Raw genomic sequence first — 20,286 nt, forward strand, 5'->3', positions numbered from 1 at the left:
TCCCCCTGCGCGCCCCGGGTCTGCCGCCCTCCCCTCCCCTCCCCTCCCCTCCCCTCCCCTCCCCTCCCCTCCCCTCCCGTCCCCTCCGCGTCCCCGTCCCCGTCCCCGTCCCCGTCGGGCGGCCGCGCACCTAAGCGCGAGGCGCTAGTCTGCAGCGGGGGACACAGAAGCAAGCGGTCACACACGGGGTCGGAGGGTCCCCGTGTCCCAGAGCCCGGGGGCCAGGCCCCGGCAGTCGGGGTTGAGGAGGGAGGGGCAAGGCGGTGCGCACAGGAAGCCCGGGCGGCCCCTGGTGCACCCTGGAGCCCGCGGAGAACCCACGGTGGACCCTCCAGGTGTCTCGTCCTTCCTGGCACCTTTGGTTACTGTGTCGGCCTTGTTACTGTGTCGTCCTCCTCCCCTGCACCTCTGTGACTTTGTTGCTGGTCTCCCTCCGGGCAGGGGCTCACCCTTCCAGCCTAGACTACTGTAGCGCCTTCAAAGGGTCATAAACCCTGGTCCCCACACCCACTCGCCTCCTGGGAGTCCAGAGCGGCGTCCCTCAGTTGTCCTCTCTCTTGTCATTTATGTCCCCATCATTTTATTTATTCAGAGGTCATGTTTTCTTATTTTTTCAGAAAACCAGTGCTGTTTTCTTGGCCATGCTGTGCGCTCTCACCTGCATAGTCGCCCTGGCAGGAAGAGCCCTGGGGGCCCGGTGGGGTGACTAGCCACTGCCAGAGGCTGAGAAGAGCACATTTACCATGGGGCACCCATGCAGCAGGATGGGAGAACTCATTGGGAAGGTCTTGATTGTTGAGGGTCAGAGATGTTCCTGGCTGGAAGAAGGTGGCCATTGAAGATATGGGGTGGGGGTGGGGCGAATGAGAAAGGTTCAAGGACAGCAGGGACAGAGGCTGGGGGGATAGTGAAGCCTCTGCGAGCCAGAGCAATCCCACCATTCAGAGGAGAGGAGAACCAGATGTTCTGCAGAGGATGGAGAAACCTCGGGTGGAACATGAGGTGGAACAGTGCTGTCAAGTTGGGTGAGTGGTGATGGTAGAAGTTTGGTCAAAGACAGTAGACACCACTCCTCCAGAGCTTGGCTGAGAAGAGGGGGGTAAGACCTAGCTCCAGAGGAAGAGCCGAGAGGGCTTTTTAGAAGGGACTGGTGGGACCATGTTGGAGAAAGGCCCTGTGACAGGCACGTCTCAGAGGAGCATGCTTGTGACAAAGGCGCATGGCCCCATCCGTCTGGGCGCGTAGGCTGGCCCTGCGGCTCTCAGGCCTGGGCTCAGTGGCTCTCACACCTGAGCTGCCTCAGAAGTACTTGTCAACGTGGGGTCCCTACAACACAGATTGCTGGGTCTCACCCCACATAGTTCTGATTCAGTGGGTCTAGGGTGGGGCCGGAGAATCTGAATTTCTAGCAAGATTCTGGATGATTCACAAGCTGCTGCTCAGGAACCCCACTTTGAGAACCTCTACCTCAGTTGAATCGTGGCGCTACCTGTCAGCTGTTGAAAGTTGATGAATATCTCTAAGTTTTAGGTTATTCATCTGAATAATACTTCATGGGTTGATGCAACCATCACATGCAGGCTCACTCCTGATATTTGTAGAGACCAGGGCAGAGAATAAGTGGAACCTCACAAATCCAAATATTGAAACACCGAAAAATTGAGACTTAGGTAGCAAACTCATCAACCTATTCCCTTGCCTTTAGAAGGTACGACATCATGACAATCGCAGTCAGCCCCAGGCTGCTGCACTGTGAGAGGACGTGGCCGATGTTCCTCTGAGGCTGCTTTCACAGCCAGGTCTAGAGGCCATGGGGCCACCCAGATAGGACCCAGGGGATCCTTTTCCACTGACATGGAACTAGGTTCTCCACCAGGCCTCTAAGGTGAGGGGCCCCAATCTGGCAGGGAGTCACCTCGGTCCTGAGTTGAGCTCACTGGGTCTACAAGCTGCTTTTGTACTCTTTGCAGCCTGTGGCAGGTTGTGTACTCTTTATTTTTGCGAGTAAACTGAGGGAAGTGGTGAGGGAGGAAGAGAGGGAGGCTGGGAGGCAGGAGGGGAGGGAGGCTGGGATGGAGGAGGGGAGGCAGGTGGAGAGGGAGGCTGGGAGGGAAGTTGGGAGGAAGAAGGAGGCTGGGAGGCAGGAGAGGAGGGAGGCTGGGAGGGAGGCTGGGAGGGAGGAGGGAAGGGAGAGACAAGTGGAGAGGGGTGTGGAGAGGGAGGCTGGAAGGGAGGCTGGGAGGCAGGTGGAGAGGGAGGCTGGGAGGGAAGTTGGGAGGAAGAGGGAGGGGGTGAGGTTGATGAATCCTCTGCTGGCTTGTGCTTGTTTTCTTCTTTGGTGACAGGCATAGAGCCGGTGAAGCTCAGGAAAATGTCCTCCAGGGAGACTTGGTTCACAGAGTAGTCGTCCAGCATGAACTTCGTCTTGGCTTGCTCCAGAATGCCAAACACCTGTTGGGAAGAAGGGAGGCCCCTGTGGACGATGGGCATGACAGGGGGAAGAGGAGGCAGCAGAGAGTGGAAAGAGGGAAGGTCTTGGGGTGTGATGAAGCCCCCAGAAGACCCATCTCTTTCAGCTGCCCCCAGAGCACCTTCCAAGGAGTCAGTCCTAGGGAAGTTGGCTTCCTGAGGTTTCAGGGAAAGGCACCAGCCGGGAACAGTGCCAGTGGGCAGAGGCCCCACTGGATCTTGAGCTTGTTGTGGGACCCTGGGCCTGCGGCATCCCCTCTCCGGACCCACTTCCCTCTCTGTGAAGTGAGGAGGCAGAAGGAGTTGATCTCAGAGGCCCCTTCCTGCTTACACATCCTTATATTTTATGAAATCAGGGTGAGCGTTACCATGGGGATGGGAAGAGGAAATGCACCAGCTTAGACTGCAGCTTCCACGCAGAATAGAGAGCAAGTCACCCCAGAAAGCTGGTGAAATCACAGGTTTGCTTCCTCTGAGACCCAGGTATATGCTCACCTTGGCCCAGCTGAGGTCAGCCCCGGGCAGGTGGTAATGGACCATCCCCTGGTGCTCATCTTCCAGGACGCTGCCTGCAGGAAGAAGACACCGCTTCCTCGTGAGGGCCAGGCTGGAGGGCCGGGGACCTTGGAATCTCGGCCCTCCTCCCCCGGGGCAGCGACAACGTGGCACCTGGCGGGGATGAGGCCCGGATGCCCTCCCTGGGCAGCAGCCAGCAGCACTCACCCGGGAAGGTCAGGTTCACAAACGCCTTGAATTCCTCTAGCGCCTCCTGCTGCCCGTCGCTCCGGACCTTGGCCCGCAACGAGTAGCCACTGCCAAACTTGCTCTTGAGGTGCTGTGGGCTGCCCAGGCACTTGAACTGCCCCTCCACCATGATGGCCAGCCGGGTGCACAAGGCCTCACATTCCTCCATGCTGGGGAGGGGAGCAGAGGCCTGACACAGGGCTGGGCCTGCCGGGGCCTGCCCACTGCGTTGGAGGCTCTCACAGAGGGGGCTGGTTCGGTGGCCAGATCAAACGGTTCCTGACTCCCACGTGTAGAGGGTGGCCCCCGTGGCTAGGCTGGGGCCTTTGCTCACAGCATCTGCACCCGCGGCGACCAGGGCTTCTGCCCGCCTGGCCCCACCCAGCCAGCCGTCGTCCCGGCTCTTACCACTGACCCCTAGAGACCCTGGCTTTACCTGTGGGAGGTGATGACGATGGCCTTGCCCGACTCGCGGGCCCGTGAGATAGTGCTCCAGAGCAGGCGCCGGGCCATGGGGTCCATGCCGGTGGATGGCTCGTCCAGGAAGATGACCGAAGGCTCCCCAAGCAGGGCAATGCCAGTGCTCAGCTTACGCTTGTTGCCGCCACTGGGAGCAGAGTGGGCAAGGTTGGGGTGAGTGGCAATCAACAATCAGCAGTAGCCCAGCCTCCCACTACAGACACACAGCGCCTCTCTCTCTCAAGGTCCACTGCCCGCCTGTAAGGTGGCATCGTGACTTGTCTGTCCAGTGTATAAATCATGGCCCTGTGGGAGGCACTGGTCCATGAATGAGTCTTCTTTGAGGGTCTCTATGGCCAGGTAAGGACAGAGGGCCATTTAGCCAACTTTTTAAAAATGAACACATAGCATTTACAGTGTGCATGGGGCTGTTGTAAACTTTGTGAGTATTAACTTGTTTAATCTTCAAAAGATGCTAGGAGGGACAAACACCTGCCTGAAACCAAAGCCACCAGGGAGGGAAGAGCCAAGGACTGCCTCTGGGCCCCCCAGTCCTCTCTGACTTCCCAGTCCTGGGAGTGGGATACAGCCACCCACCTCCAAGGGGTGCTGCACACACCAAGGGGGAGGCTCGGGACTGGCTCTGGTGGTTAAGCTAAGGGTTGGGGTACACGTGGGTGGCCCCAGAAGACTGAGGAAGACCCCTACCCCCACCCCCGGCCTCTCAGCAGGACATCAGCAGTACAGACCCCAGACAGAGTAAGTACAGACCCCAGACAGTGGTTGAAATGCAAGGCTACCAAAACCTGAGGCCCTTTGCCAAGTGAAGGACAGTAACACCCGGGACACCGTCTGCTTATCCTCAGCCACCTACCTGCCCCGGGCCACACAGCAGTGCCTCGGGGCAGCCCAGGCCACAGACCCTTTTGTGCTTAGGAGGTGGCCCTCCACCTGTCTCCACGGTGGCATGGACTGCACAGCTGCCCCCACCCGGAGCAGACGGGCCTCGCCCTGTGCTGAGAAGGGCGAGAGCGCATCTCACCGGTGGAGGGGAAGGCCTCACCTGTACGTCCTCACCAGCGTGTTTGCGAAAGTGTACATGAGTAAGTCATCGAGGACCTGTTCCACGCAGGCGCTGATGTGGTGCTCGGGGATGCCCCGGATCCGGGCAAACATGACCAATGTCTCCCGGCCGGTCATGTAGTTGAGCAGGGTGTCAAGCTGGGGGCAGTAGCCCACCGACTGGCGCACCTGGGGTTGGAACGCAGCCCAAGAGGGAGGCATGTCAGAAGCCGAGCTGCCGGCTGCATTGGGGCCTGGACAGCTGTGCTGGCGTCGCCCCGGCCCAGTCTCCTGCTCTGCCCTGCGTAGACCCACATTTGCCTTGTGGACAGAGGTGTGCTGCATGGGGGGAGTGGGGCAGCAGTGGCGCTAGGGAGCCCGGGGGCAGCGCTGGCTGGTGGCGTATGCGTGCGGCACACGCCGGGCTCTCCCCCCGCCTGCCCGGCTCAGTGCCCAGCACCTCCCTGCCTCTCCTCACCGTCGGAGCGTCTGGTCAGTAGAAGATGCTCTATTCTTTTCCCCTTTAAAAATATTTCTTATTAGGGACTCCTGGGTGGTTCAGTGGTTGAGCTTTTGCCTTTGGCTCAGGGCATGACCCCGGGATCCGGGATCGAGTCCCGCATCAGGCTCCCTCCATGGAGCCTGCTTCTCCCTCTGCCTGTGTCTCTGCTTCTCTCTCTCTCTCTCTGTGTGTCTCTCATGAATAAATAAAATCTTTAAAAAAAATATTTCCTATTAGACATATGACCTGTAAGTAGGTTTTCTCTGTAGAACACTCATGCGAAGGCTGCTGGAATCGTGGTTGGGGTGGTGCACACCTCCAGACTGTATGCACATGTGTGCTCCCCGCCAAGGACCAGTTGTGTACTGTTTATGCCAAAACCATGTCATCCTGTAACCACCACTGTGCAAATTACTTTCCTAACTCAACAGTGTGTCTTTTTTTTTATTTTTTAATTTTTTATTTATAATAGTCATACAGAGAGAGAAAGAGAGGCAGAGACACAGGCAGAGGAAGAAGCAGGCTCCATGCACCGGGAGCCCAACGTGGGATTCGATCCTGGGTCTCCAGGATCACGCCCTGGGCCAAAGGCAGGCGCCAAACCACTGCGCCACCCAGGGATCCCCAATCAACAGTGTGTCTTAAAGATCTTTCTCAGTCAAGAAACGCAGCTCTACTCCAACTGAGTTTAACTGCTACTTAGCCATCTGGGGAAGGCTTCTAGATTTTATTTACGTATAAAAAAACAACAACTCAGGTATGTGTGAGTGATTTCCAAGTTGTCACCTTTTTACACTTGCAGCAGACTGCCCAGGCCAAGGAGTCCCCTGGAGTAGATGACGAGAGGGGTAGCATGCTGTTTTGGAGAAATAACCAATGCTCTTCTTCCCATCCGCCTCCCAGTGAGGGGAGGGACCGCTGCGGGTGCCCCCAGCTGGGGTTGCAAGGCTCTGACCAGCGCAGGCCGGGAAACCGCCCGGGTAGAGAGAACCAGGGCGGGAGGTACCAGGAATGTCACACAACCAAGGGTGGGGCTTCCCCTGAAGACACCTGCCACCAGGCTGGAGCTACGTGCCGGCAGGAGAAGCAGACATGAATGAAGATGCTTCAGATGTCTCACTATGCTCATTTCTGGTAGGTTGCCCTCATCGGCTGATTGTAACCTGGTGTTTCTTCTATTTCTAATTCACTAAAAATTGTTTAGAATTGTGAGTGGGATGGAGTTTTTTCTTTGATTTTGTTTTTAAAGGTTTTATTTATTTGAAAGAGAGGGTGGGGAGGAGCAGAGGGAGAGGGAGGAGCAGACTCCCTGCTAATCTGGGAGCCTGACAACGTGGGGCTCGATCCCACAACCCCAGGATTATGACCTGAGCCAAAATCAAGAATCAGATGCCCGATTGACTGAGCCACCCGGGCACCCCTGTTCCTTGCCTTTTGTAGCAGCTTAATTGAGACACAAGCCACATACTGTATAGTTCACCCATTCACCACATTCACTCATCAAATATGCACAATTCAGTGCTTTTTAGTACATGCAGGGGGGTGCATTTATCATCACAGTCAAGTTTAGGACATTTCATCTGCCCCAAAGAAACCCCTGTATCCATTAGCACTCACGCCCTATTGCTTTGAATACCCAGGGCCCCTGGCAACCACTAATATACTTATTGTCTATATGTTTGCTTGTTCTGGACATTTCACATAAAGTGAATCATATAGTATATGGCTCTTAAAACTTAAAAAATATATATTTATTTATTTTAGAGAGCAAGAAAGTGAGGGGGAGCAGGGCAGGGGCAGAGAGAATCCCAAGCAGATTCTCTGCTGAGTGACAGGGGGCTGGATCCCAAGACCCTGAGACCATGACCTGAGCCATAGGCAGATGCTTCATGGACTGAGCCACCCAGACACCCCTAAAATACATTTAAAAACAATTTTTACAAGGGGCATCTGGATGGCTCAGTCCATGAAGCATCTGACTCTTGATTTCGGCTCAAGTCATGATCTCAGGGTCCTGGACTCCAGCCCCCTGTCGCTCAGCAGGGAGTCTGCTTGTCCTTCTCCCTCTGCCCCTCCCTGTTTGCATTCTCTCTCTCTCTCAAATAAATAAAATCTTTTAAAAATTTATTTAATTCATCTCTATCCAACATGGGGCTGGAGCTCACGACCCCAAGATCAAGAGGCTGTACACAGCCCTCGGACTGAGCCAGCCAGGTGCCCCTAATACGTGGGCTTTGGTCGCCGGCATCTCTTGCTGAGCATGTGTGTCCCAGGTCCATCTGCGTCGTAGCACCTGTCAGAGCTCCATCCCTTGACATGGTGAACGTTATCCCTTCCTGTGGATGGACCACATTTTGCGTATCCATTCGTCCACTGATGGACCCTGGATTGTTTCCACCTCTGGGCTGTTGGGATCCTGCTGCTGTCAACGTGCATGTACAGGTGGCTATGTGGACGTAGGCTTTCATTTCTCCTGGACACATACTTGTGAGTAGACTTGCTGGGAGTATGGGGACTTTATGGTTCACCTTAGGAGTATCTTCCTGATAATCTCTGCACTGAGGTCTTCCGTCTGCTTATACTGAACAAACTCACTGATGGATCTGATTTCCGTGCACCAGCTTATTCAGGGCTGCATGTCCCATGCGCTCCGGGCTTCTCTTTCTGCTTGGCCGCTTGTTCTTGTTGATTGTTGTTCTTGTTCTCCTTCTGTCCCCCCAGGACTGGCTTATCATCCCCTCATTCTTGTGGCTGTTCCCCCGGACTCTAAAGCGTGTGTCCTTGCTGTAGCACTGGGCCCTATTTTTTTTCTTTTAAGACTTTATTTATTTATTTATTCATGAGAGACACAGAGAGAGAGAGAGAGAGAGAGAGGCAGAGACACAGGCAGAGGGAGAAGCAGGCTCCATGCAGGGAGGCCAATGTGGGACTTGATCCCAGGATCCCGGGATCATGAACTGAGCCAAAGACAGATGCTCAACCACTGAGCCACCCAGGCATCCCCATTTTCTGGAAGCTTTATTGTAATGTTCCTAGAGATTTCTTTCTTGTAATTTCTCCTGCTTTTGGGCTGATAGGGATTTATTTATTTGTATCTCGATGTCTTTCATAAGTTTTAGAAGGTCACATTCATTTTTCAAAATCTGCTTTACCTTCTCTGTCTTTTCCTTCTGAGACTTCAATTACATGTCCATTAAAGCTTCTTCACCAGATCCCCTGTATCAGATTGTCATATATTGCCACGTAACGAGTTACCCCAAAACTTAGCCATGGTTTGTTTATTTCATGGTTTCTGTGGGTCAGCTGGTGGATCTGGGGACAGCTTGCCTGGGTGGTCCTGGGCAGGCTCTGTCATGAGGTGGCTCTCAGCACCCCCACCAGGCCCCCGTCCCTGGAAGCCTAGAGGATCCACTGCCGAGCTCACTCACGTCATGGTGGGCAGGCCTCAGGACTCCCACGCTGCTCCGTGTTGCATGGGTCCCTCCACAGGCCACGAGAGCACCATCAGGACAGGGCAGTTAGCCTCCCACACGGTGAGAGATGTGCGGGAGAGGGTGTACCCCACACAGAAGCTGCGGCATCTCCTGTAACCCAGTCTCAGAAATGACCTACCATGTTTTCGACAGGATTTTGCTGACCGCGTGGACCAGCCCTGGTCCAGCATGGGAGGGGCTGGTTGGGAGTGTGAGCGCCAGGTTGGGGACCCCTCAGGCTGTCTCAAAGCTCTTACCTTCTCTTGGGTAGCTTCTGTCCTTTTGACTCTCCAGGCTTCGCTCTAACTTATTTTTTTTTTTTTTAAGATTTTATTTATTGATTCATGATAGTCACACACAGAGAGAGAGAGAAAGAGAGGCAGAGACACAGGCAGAGGGAGAAGCAGGCCCCATGCAGGGAGCCCGACGTGGGATTCGATCCCGGGTCTCCAGGATCGCGCCCTGGGCCAAAGGCAGGCGCCAAACCGCTGCGCCACCCAGGGATCCCTCTAACTTATTTTTTTAAAGAGGGTCTTTGTCTTTTATGCACATGTACCTGGTTATTTATTTATTTTTGTATATCAAGCGTTGCCTTTGCAAAATTGTTTGTAGAAATCATTTGAAGCCAAAGATGGTATTATTTTTTCCCCAGAGGTTTACATTGGCTCCCACCAAGTGCCTGGGAGCTTTGGTGGCTTAGGGTCCCATCAGCCCCATTTCAGAGATTGACACGAGTCCAAGCCATTTTGTGGTCCTTGGAGGAGCTTGTCTACATGTGGCTTGTCCCTGCGCCTCGGGCCCAGCCCTTTGGCATCACCACTCCCAAGAAAGGATGTGCTCACCCTGAACTCCTGCCTGTTGTTTCAGCATCAGGAGCAATCCTGGGCTCCCAGACACCCTAACCGGACGTGGTCGCCTCCCTGGGCCTCTCCCCATTGTCGCTCCTGGCTCGGGAGTTTTCATTGTCTTCTCAGAAGGCTCCTTGGAGATGTTTTTAAAATTTGGTCCTGTTGTTATAGTTCTTGCAAGGAAGCGGGTCAGAGTCACATAATTTGCCATTACCAGAAGTCTTACCCATAATCTGTGTAATAGCAAAAAAGTTAAAATGAGTGGTAAATGTCGCACGGCCTGGAGAGGCCTACGGTGGCTGTGGCTGCTCACCCAGCTGTTGGTCCCTGAAGGGGCTAAAGATTCAGAACGGGCTGCGGGAGGTTCTGCTCTCCCTCTGAACGTGATTTCACTCGTGGACATTGAAGCCGGTTTGATAAACTTGTCGGCGACACCATGGCTTATGCTGTGAAGAGGACACCTTCCATCGTGCCACAGAGGCTTGGTCTCTCCCTGCGCCTTTCACTGGCTCCACCAGGTGCCGACTGCCACCGTCACTGCCACCTCCCTGCACGACCAGGGCCCGCTGGTCATTAGAGCTCCTGACCCCAGGGGCACCTGCTGGGTGTTCATGGAATTGGTGCTGGCAGTCGCAGGCCCCAAGGAGAAGCTCAAATGTGAGGAGGGGGACGTCTGAGCAAGGCCGTCTAGGAGGCCCACGGACACCCGTCTGGCGCACAGGACTAGGGTCGCCCTGTGGAGTGGCTGCGTGGGGGCCCTCGGCAAGCAGGGGACAGGGTGCGGGGGGCAGAGTGACAAGCGGGGCCAGGCGGGGCAGCCCGTGGAGACACAGAGGTGGTGCTGCGGTCCCAAGGAACGCCATGGCCTCACGGGCAGGTAAAGAAGACCTGCGGCGGGCACGTGGACCCCAAGGGTCTTGGTGGGACAAGCTGGAGCACAGGAGGAGGCTGCAGCTCGGCGGGGGGGGGTCGGGGGTCGGTGCAGGCCCCAGGGAAGGCAAGTCCCACGGCTCGGGAGCCTCGGCCTGGGCGCCACCGGAGGGAGATGACGGGTGGGGAGCTCGGGGAAGAGGTCCGGACGGGCGTGGGGCTGGGAGTCATGCGTCAACCTGACCGGCAGGTGCACCCGCCCTGCGTCTCCCCCACCCCGGCCCCCCGTGTGTTTCTGCACTCCCTCCTGCCAACACAGCTGCACCTTCCCGGGTGCCACCTCCTTGTCCCGGGTCACACCCTACCTCCCTGACGTGAGAGCGGATGCTGAGCCCTCGGAGAAAGGCGTCCCCAGAGGTGATGGGCTCGTCCCCAGTCAGCATTTTGAAGATGGATGTCTTCCCGGCTCCGTTGAGGCCAAGAAGGCCAAAGCATTCCCCTGCTTGCACGGTGAAGGACACCTTGTTCACGGCCAGCAGGGGCACCTTGGTGGCATAGACCTGAGAGACCCAAGGCAGACGGGGCGCACTGAGGAGGCCGGAGGGGCCAGGCGAGGCTCTCTTCCCCTCCCGGCGGGGCTGGGAGGTTTGCTCTCTCGCTCCCGTCCCCGCAAACAGAGACCTGGGTCCCCAGGATGAGCCCCTTCCCTTCTGTCCTGGAGGCTAACGAGAGCCCTTTGATGTTGGCCTGACTGGTTGGTGAGTGGATGGGTTGGTTGGTTTTAACCACCAGTGACTCTAGGAAAGCAAAAAATAGGAACAACCGTCCTGGATGTTTGAAGGGTCTCTCAATAAAATTCTGGTGTGAGCTCTGGGGCTGACTCTCCAGGCTTAGTTTGAGCTTTCGGAGCCCCCCCACGATGAAGTCCCCCGAAAACTGCCTTCTAGACCCCAGAGAGGGTCAGCCAGCCGTGTCCAACGCCGAGGCTTCCTGGCCCTGCCCCACAGCCTACCAGGGACCCCCAGGGTCGCTATGGAGGCCCAGGCCCTAACCCCTGCCTTGCGGCACTTTGAAGGCCCACAAGCCAGGATGTGCTCCCTTGGCAGAGGAAGGCTCCCTGGGGCGTCGGGCCGGAGAGCTGGCCAGCAGCACCCGGGCCCTCTGGCGGCTGTGTCCTGTGGAAGGGCCACCAGGGCAGTGGCCTTCGCTTCTCGAGGCCCTACTCACTTTACCTTTGACACTTCGTGAAGAACCAGTGGGTTTTCCTGACGCAACTTTTTCAAATACGTTGCCACCATTGTTGCCTCCTGTCCCACGTCCTGCTCTAGGGGCTCGGAAGGTGCGTCGGGCGACGTTACCTGCTCTCCGGAGACGGTACGGGGTGTGACCAGTGCTTTGTGAGGCAGGGGGCCGGGGCCGAGGGGCGCACACCGCCGCCCCTCTCTCGGGGACCCCCGGGGTGTGGCGGCCCTGGAAACGTCTCGCGGTGTTGGCTTTGGGGGAAAATTAAAAGACTTGAAGCCTTGGGATATCGAGGCAAAACAAATTAACCTTCTCCAGAATTTCCTTGGGGGGCTTTCACCTCTGGGAGGCATGCAGCCTGGGAGCTGTCGGAGCAGACCCTCTGTTGGGCTCCTGGCCGAGTCGGGGGAAGAGGTGTTGCGGAAAGGGGACTGGTTTTGGGAAGTCCAAGGTCTTGTCCCTACTCAGCTGACCATGGTCACAGGGGCCCCCCGGTCCTCTTCCTCCCTGTCCCCCGGCGTAGGCCCCGGGGGCAGATTAGACGGTGTCCAGGCTCCCCCGGATGCTGACCGTCAAGGCTGCTCCCAAGCAGAGGGCCAGCCTGTCGAGCCGAGAGTTACACACCGACCCACTCACCAGTTCTCGCTTCTTGTTCCAGGTGGAAAACCTGGCTTTCAACTCCCACAAGATGTTGGTTTCAATGAGGAAGAGGAGGATGAGGTAGACGGAGCCCAGGATGGCCAGGGCCGTCAGGTACTTCCCCAAACCGAGGGACTCCCAGGCATAGATGCTCTCCTGGACCGTGAATCCCTCTGCTAATGGGGAAGAAGCACATGTTGCCAGTCCTTGGCTGGCTTCCCAGCCTTGCCTCACCTCGTGGGTCGAGCAGGTGAATTCCTACCGGGACAGACCCTCTTGAAATGACACGTGAGTGTCATCAGTGCTGATGTCCCGACAGGTGGTAAACGTGAACTGTATTTTGTTCTTCTTGTTACCACTCATGTTCCCTACAAGTGATGCAGTAAAGTCAAAGCCCCCAACCTGTCCATATGACAGTTGCTCAAAATGCAAGATATTCCTATGTTTGGCTCTTTGATCATTTGTCAGCCACTGCAGCCTCAACCAACTGGTCACGTCAAAACATCCAGGAGCCTCTGATCTCCACTTTGTAATCTGATCTACCTTAACATTTCCCTTTATTTTTGTTTTAAAGATTTTTATTTATTTGACAGAGACAGAGAGTGCAAACAGGGGAGCAGGAGGCAGAGGGAGACGGAGCAGCAGCCTCCCCCACTGAGCAGGGAGCCCGACAGTAGGACTCGATCCCAAGAGATCAAGACCTGAGCTGAAGGCAGACGAGTCACTGGCTGAGCCCTCCAGGAACCCCCACATTTTCCCTTTAAATACATGTAGAAAAAAATTATATCATAAATACACACTCATTGGAGAAAAGGGACAAGTATGAGAGAGAAGAGAAAGGTACTCCCTGGGGTGCCTGGGTGGCTCAGTGGTTGAGCATCTGCCTTTGGCTCAGGTCATGATCCTGGGGTCCCAGGATCCAGTCCCACATCGGACTTCCCTCAGGGAGCCTGCTTTTCCCTTCACCTGTGTCTCTGCCTCTCTCTGTGTCTCTCGTGAATAAATAAATAAAATCTTAAAAAAAAAAAAAGAAAGATACTTCCCTGCCCCCAAACTATTGTTACAGTTTGTGTGTAATCCTTTACCCTTCTGAGACACAAGCTTTTAAGATATAATCAGAATGATACTCTGCATTATTTTCTCCAACTCACTAGTTTCATTCAATAATATATAACAGACGGTATCAGGACATAGAGATCACAATAATAAAGAGCTCTGGCAAAAGTAAATACACAGACAATGGGATCCCTGGGTGGCGCAGCGGTTTGGTGCCTGCCTTTGGCCCAGGGCGCGATCCTGGAGACCCAGGATCGAATCCCACGTCGGGCTCCCGGTGAATGGAGCCTGCTTCTCCCTCTGCCTGTGTCTCTGCCTCTCTCTCTCTCTCTCTCTCTCTCTATCATAAATGAATAAAAAATAATAATAAATAAATAAATAAATAAATGATGTCTCCCCACTTCCTACCTTCTTAAAAAAAAAAAAAATACACAGACAATTATAAAAGCTAGTGTTATTGTGAGTTGGGTTCACAACTCCACTTGCAGTTTTCCACATGATTGAAGAAACTGATGCATAAACACAATCATTAGTCTACATTTCTGGATAAACAATATGCAACAATTGGAGGTGCGTGGGGAAGGGACTGTATAGGAGAAGTTTCTGTGTGATTGAAGTCACGCTGATATAAATTCCAATTAGAATGTTGTAACTTGAGGGTGTTAATGCAATTCCCATGGTAACCACAAAGAAAATAGCCCAAGAATATGCACAGAAGGAGCTGAGAAGGCAATTAGGAAATCTCTTATGAGGTCCCTAGAGAGGAGGAATTCACAGTCACAAGAAGTGAGGTGGTGGGTGCCAAGGCCTGGGCACGGGGAGGTGGTGTTTCATGGGGACAATTTTGGTTTTGCAGGATGAGAAAAGTTCTGGAGATGGCAGTACTGCAGTGTGAGTGTGCCCCATGCCGCTGCATTGTAGACTCAAGAATGGTTAAAATGGTAAACTTCATATACATTTTAACATAATTTAAAAAATGAATACGTTAGGGGCTCCTGGGGGGTGGGGCTCAGTCAGTTGAGCATCCGACTTTTGGTTTTAGCTCAGGTCATGATCTTGGGGTTGTGGGACCAAGCCCTGCATCAGGCTCCAGGCTCAGTGAGGAGTCTGCTTGGGATTCTCTCCTTCTGTGCCTCTGCCTGCTCATTCTCTTTCTCAAAAAAAAAAAAAAAAAAAAAAAAAAGAAAGAAAAAAAAGAATGATTTTAAAAGATATTGGAAAGAAATTGGAACCCTCACATGTCCCTGGCAAAGGGTAAATGGTGCAGCCATTGTGGAAAGCAGTTTGGTGGTTTGTCGAGAAGCTAACCACAAATTTGTTCCTAGGTATATACTTGAGAAAACTGAAAACACACTCACCCAAGAGCTCGTACATGAACATTCGCAGCAGTATTCGTAACTAAGGCAGTGGAAACAACCCATCTGTCCATCACGTGATGAACAGATAAATTGTGGTCTGTCCACACACTGGAATATGATTCAGCCATGAAAAGGGAACAAAGCTCTGACACCTGTTACCACATAGATGAACCTCAAATGCATTATTCTGAGAGCGGTCAGACACAAAGGACCACATATCATGTGCTTCCTTTGCTGTGAAACGCCCAGAACAGGCAAGTTCACAGACATAGAGAGCAGAGTTAATGGTTGCCAGGAGCCCGGGGTTGGGGGTGTGTGGGGGAAAGCCTGTGAATGGATGGTGTTCCTTTCTTGGGGTGATGGGAACATTCTGGACTTGGATCATGGTGATCCTTTTTTTTTTTTTTAAAGGGTTTTATTTATTTACTCATGAAAGCCACAGAGAGAGAGGCAGAGACATAGGTGGGACTCCATCCCAGGACCCCGAGACCACGACCTGAGCCAAAGGTAGACAAGACGCTCAACCACTGAGCCAGTCAGGTGCCCTGGATCACGGCAATCCTTGTACAACCTTGTGGACATGCCCAAACTTGCTGCATCGTATCCTGTGAAGGGGCGAATTTCCATTTGCAATACTCACAAATTTCATTACACTCATACTGGCTCAGGTTCTTGATTTTGCATAATTTCTGCATTCCGTGGTTGTAGTATAGGTTGAATAAAGCCATTCCCAAGCAGTGGCCAGGAAGCAATAGGAACGTATGGTCCAGGGAGTCTGACACTGTTGTGTAGCCGAGCTCTGTGAAGGGGGTAGAAAATACTAACTCACTTGCAGGAAGAACGGGCTCATCTGCTCGGCACATGTCACACTCCCAGGTCCCAGACCAGAGACCTGGCTCCCCCTTGGCAATCATGCAACCTCCACACCGTAAATAGTTTTCTTTGGCAACGCTTCTTAACCTGTCATTTCACTTCTATTGCAAGCATTCATGCAGAAGAATGCCAAAGAGCTTTGTTTGGGAAAACCAGCAAGAGCATGGCTGCTGCATGGAGTGCATGTGCAGAAGGGGTGAGGGTCTGGTGGGCCGGCTGCAGGGTGTCCTCGTACAGGAGGCAAGGACACAGTCCCCGCCTTCAGAGTTTGTGGAGACAAAGCCATCATTTGCAGATGCTCGATGCTACCGTGTGCCTGGCCACGAGAATCAACCAAAGTGCTCTAAGACACTAAAGTCAGTATATTGGCTGGTCGTGAACTAAATACACAGAAAGTGGGGCCTCTTAGAGGTTAAGAGAAGCCAATTTTTAGATTCGTGTTATATTACAAGGTGAAGAAATGCCAAACAAGGGTATGAAGAAATTGAAGCATATATATTTAAAATATTTTAAAGGTTTATTCACAACAAATAAACACAAGTGCTCTGCAAAAGAAAATTCTGCCGATAAGCTGATCACAAGAGGATGAACTCATCGTGTGCAGCACGGGGCACAGGCCAGTGACAGACCCATGTGTCTAGCTCGCTGACATCTCGGAGCCTCAGCCACGGCACGGGCTGCTGTCTGCGTCCTTCACACGCCCCAGCGCATCCTCACCTACAGAAAGGAGAAACTGAGACGTGGGGATTGGAGCTCTAACTTGGGACGTTGTGACAACTCACACGGCTGTCTCCGAAGCCATGGGTAATTCAGGGGAGGCTAGCCCGTGGACACATGACTCACAGGTCCCACGGGGAGAGGCTGAACCACTTAGACAAGAGGAACTCTGCTCTCAGGACTTGGATGTAGATTCTTGCCAGCAGGGCCCCTGTGGTTTCTGAGGAGTTGAACTTGGGATTTGAGGTCTCCTGGGCCAGGACTCCAAACGGTGGCTGCAGAGACTCGGCGCACCCAGGGGGCATGAAGCAGTTTGGGCGACACTCCACACACTCGCTGAGATGTGCGCCCCCAGGCCCGAGGGCCGTGGCCCTGGTGACCAGGCCTTGTGTCGCACCCGGGACCGCAGGAAGGCGGCAGATCTGACTGGGAAGGAGGCACAGTGGGTTGTGCCCCACTGATTTGCTCTCTGTAGAATTCTAAATTTGGAAATCTAGTCTGGAGGCTGAGGAGGAGGGGACAGGGGACAGATACCCGCCAGCACAGCAGCCTTGCCGCTCCTCCGTGGGGTGGAGGGAAAGGCTGAGCAGAGGGCATTTGCGAGCCGGGCCTAGGACCGAGCGGTCAGCCTGGCGGGGTCCCCGGACCCTTCCCCCCAGCTTCCCCAAACCAGAATCGGAGAGCATGTCCACAAGCTGTACATCCAGATATTTATGGCTTCTTCTTTCTCTCTGGATCCTACATCCTACCCCAAAGCTGCCCAAAGGCCAGGAAGAGGGCGTGAGCCCGGGTGGGACCCGCTCCTCTCTGGCCCCAGCTTGCTTTGTTGCTCTGCTCCTTCCCTTCTCTGGCCCACGACTTTCCGTTGACGTTCCAAGGAGGAGACGCAGTGGGTCCGGTTTCCCTTGGCGCGGCTGAACTTGCCTTGGTTCTGTCCTTGCCCAAGACTGGCCGCGGAATTGCGCCTTGGACTTGGCCTCTGGGAAGCGTCTGGGTTTAAGGCCTGGATCTTCTCCCTTCAGCTTCAGACATCCGACGGATGCCTTCAGTCTTGAGTTGGTCTGTTTGCAACTCTGGGAGATCTTCTTGTTGGGTTCAAGTCCACATTCTCTTTGGGCAGCGCTTGTCAGTGGAGGGGCCACCATCCTGGACCCTCTCCCTACACCTGCTCCTGGATCCTCTCCCTGCACCTGGGCCTGGGCCCTCTCTCCACACCTGCACTTGGGCCTGGCCCCTCTCCCTGCATCTGCCTTAGCCCCTCCTGTCTTTCTGCTCCACCTTCTGGGAGGTCTACGGGCTCATCTTCCAACCCTTCTGCCAAGTGGTTATATCGGCAGTCAGCTCTTTCTTGCTCTGTTTTTTTTTCCTTGTAGAATTCTCTGGTTTCATATATGCTGTCTTTTCCAAAATGGTTGTTTTGTGTCCTGCATTTCCCTGTGTTTCATTTTTGGTGGTGTGCTGTGCTGTCTCTTCCGTGGCTGCTGTCCTCAAGTGTTCAGTGGGGCCCCTGCCTGCCTATCCACAGAAACAAAAGAGGCACTGGGAGGCGACTGCTAACTTTGTGTAGGGGCAGGTGACATTTGGGGCAAGCAAGCCGGGGAGCAGTTGGAATGTGCAGGTCTCTGCTCACAGCAGCTTCAGTTCATCAAGAGGATGGGTCTCTGCCTCCCGGCAAGCCTGCCTATGCATTCTGTGCTTCCTAATGGGGACATGGGGACAGGAACAGGCACAGACTGTTTTCAGCTTCACCTTCTCCCCAAGCTTTTGGGTCCCAAGTGTCTCCAGGATTCAGTGGCGCTAAATTAGGTCCGTGCTCAGCCATTTCCCCCTCCAAATGCACTTCAGATGCCTATTCATCAGGAATTCATACACTTTTATTTCCTTTTCTATCATTTTAGTAGAGTCTCAGAAAAAAGGGAGCACCGATTTAGTTTTATATCCTTGACTCTGTACTGCCATGGTGACAGCATCCTGATGAGGCCCTAGTGCAAGTGCTTAGGGGCCAAAGTGTCCTATCGGTGTCCTTTCTCAGGGGGTAGGAATGGAGTGCACAAAGGAACTGGCACGCTTTCCCCCAGACCAGAGCTCCTTGCCTCGTCCCAGTCCCCTTCCCTATGACTTTTAAGGGAGATGGTGCCGCCTTCTAGGCAGGAGAAGGGTCTCGGTCCTTGTTGCTGCCTAGGAGGGGACAGAAGAAATGGGTCCCAGAAAGGTCATAGGACCCAGAGATCATGTCCACAGACCCATGCTCCCTTCTCTCCGAAGGCTCTGTCCCTGTCAGGGCCCCTCAGGGTCTCTCTGGGGTGGGGTTGGTGGCAGAGGAGAAGAGAAAGGGAGGAATCCTTAGGTACTTTCTGGAGACTAGGGCAGCGCTGCTCAGAGTGATTCCTTGGACTGCCCACGTTGGGATCAACGGGGGTGTGTCTTGAAATGCTGACCCATGAATCTCAGATGCTCGGTGCAGCCGAGGACTGCAGGTTTGGGGTTCTCTTAGGATGTGCTTTTGCTAATCCCTTCCCTTGTCTGCAGCATGCTGTTGTTCTGTTCTACTCATAAAGTCAAGATGGTGTTGCTTTTCTGATCTGCTCAGATGAAGATAATCCCAATCCCAAAACTTCCCAGGTGGTATGCATGGGAACTAGCAAGGGTGCCATGCAATGCGGCCCGTTAGACCAGTAAAGCATGCGCTGTCAAGGTGGCTAAGAATCCATGCATGGCTAGTCTTCTAAGAGACAGAATGGCTCCAATAGATGAAGGCAGAGGGAGCTATTCACATATTCTTAGGTAGAGACACCACCAACAAAAACCCAAAAGTCAATTTCAAGGAGGTGGTCATCACCCAAGTAAATGGGGAAGAGAATCACAGAGCTGGATCCAACCCAGATGCCGAGAGAAGATGCAGCCCACACGGGAAGATGTCAGTGTGAAGGTGTACAGTATGAATGACAGCTCGCTCTCCTGTTACTTTGACCTGAACTGCACACTCCCTCACAGCCCTCCCCCAACCTTGGCTTATTGATCTACTTAATACCTTTTTTTAAATTGAGGAATAATGTATTTCAATGAGATGCATGATTGTAAGTGGACAATTTGACGAATTTTGACAAATATTGATGCCCACGTGACCAACACCTCACTCAAGATGCAGAGTATTTCCAGGAGGTTCCTGGGGGGGGTATGTCTCTGTTTTGTCAACTCCCCACCCCCAAACTCCGAGGCCACTGCTTTCCTGACTCTGTCGCCAGGATTTGTCAGGTCAGTGGGGTCAGATACCGTTCACACTGCCGCATGTGTGCACCAGGCACTTTGCTCCCTTTCTGTTGCTGAGCATAATCCGCTGGATGAACATAACCACCACATCTCTCTGCTCTTCTAGAGATGTGTGTTTTGGGACATGGTTTGGGGCTCTTCAGAAGACAGCTTTTGGGAACAGCCTGATTCTCGGGGGGACATCTTCTGTGGCTGTGAGTGGAAGAATGAACCCCCCGCGTGTTATGTAGATATGACGGTCCTTGTCCTCACCTTTTTCACTTGTGACTGAGACGAGAATAAAGGGGCCAATGCTCAAGAAGGTGAGTATGATGATGAGCTTGATGAAAGCACTACCTTCGTACTGAAAGCAGAAGCTGGTCAGGTAGATGAAGGGGATGCTGGCCCAGCTGTAGAGCATTAGCACCAAGATAACGGCCGGGATATTGTCCTTGTGTGTAAAGGCCTCTTCCTTGTAGTGCAGAAACACCACCTTGGGGAAGAGGGGAGAATTAGGAAAAGTTACTAAGACTTGATCCTGAGGACTAGAGGAAGGATACGATGGTCCCAACTTTAAAAGCTAAGATGTTAGCGGTACTGCACTGCTGTGGACTTGTCCGACTGCACAGACAGCTGGCTCTGCCCCTAGACGACAGCAGCACGAGGTCAGGGGCACAGTGATGGTTAAAAAACACAAGCAGAGCAGAGGGGGGATGTGACGCCTC

The 20,286-nt window shown here is 53.7% G+C and overlaps 1 protein-coding gene across 1 annotated transcript in view; it reads right to left on the minus strand.

The window, feature by feature from the left end:
- LOC121487104 (ATP-binding cassette sub-family A member 17-like) overlaps window positions 1–20,286 on the minus strand; it is a 62,719-nt gene that overhangs the window by 507 nt on the left and 41,926 nt on the right. The window contains exons 20-29 of the mRNA XM_041748547.1: window positions 19,835–20,054; window positions 15,363–15,521; window positions 12,302–12,484; window positions 11,660–11,790; window positions 10,793–10,987; window positions 4,736–4,923; window positions 3,650–3,820; window positions 3,193–3,383; window positions 2,965–3,038; window positions 2,197–2,451 (exon numbers count right to left, since the gene is read on the minus strand). Of these exons, the coding sequence (XP_041604481.1) occupies window positions 2,197–2,451; window positions 2,965–3,038; window positions 3,193–3,383; window positions 3,650–3,820; window positions 4,736–4,923; window positions 10,793–10,987; window positions 11,660–11,790; window positions 12,302–12,484; window positions 15,363–15,521; window positions 19,835–20,054 (1,767 nt within the window). The remainder of the gene's footprint in view (window positions 1–2,196; window positions 2,452–2,964; window positions 3,039–3,192; window positions 3,384–3,649; window positions 3,821–4,735; window positions 4,924–10,792; window positions 10,988–11,659; window positions 11,791–12,301; window positions 12,485–15,362; window positions 15,522–19,834; window positions 20,055–20,286) is intronic.

This window comes from Vulpes lagopus, chromosome 3, assembly GCF_018345385.1.
Source record: "Vulpes lagopus strain Blue_001 chromosome 3, ASM1834538v1, whole genome shotgun sequence".
Taxonomy (NCBI): domain Eukaryota; kingdom Metazoa; phylum Chordata; class Mammalia; order Carnivora; family Canidae; genus Vulpes; species Vulpes lagopus.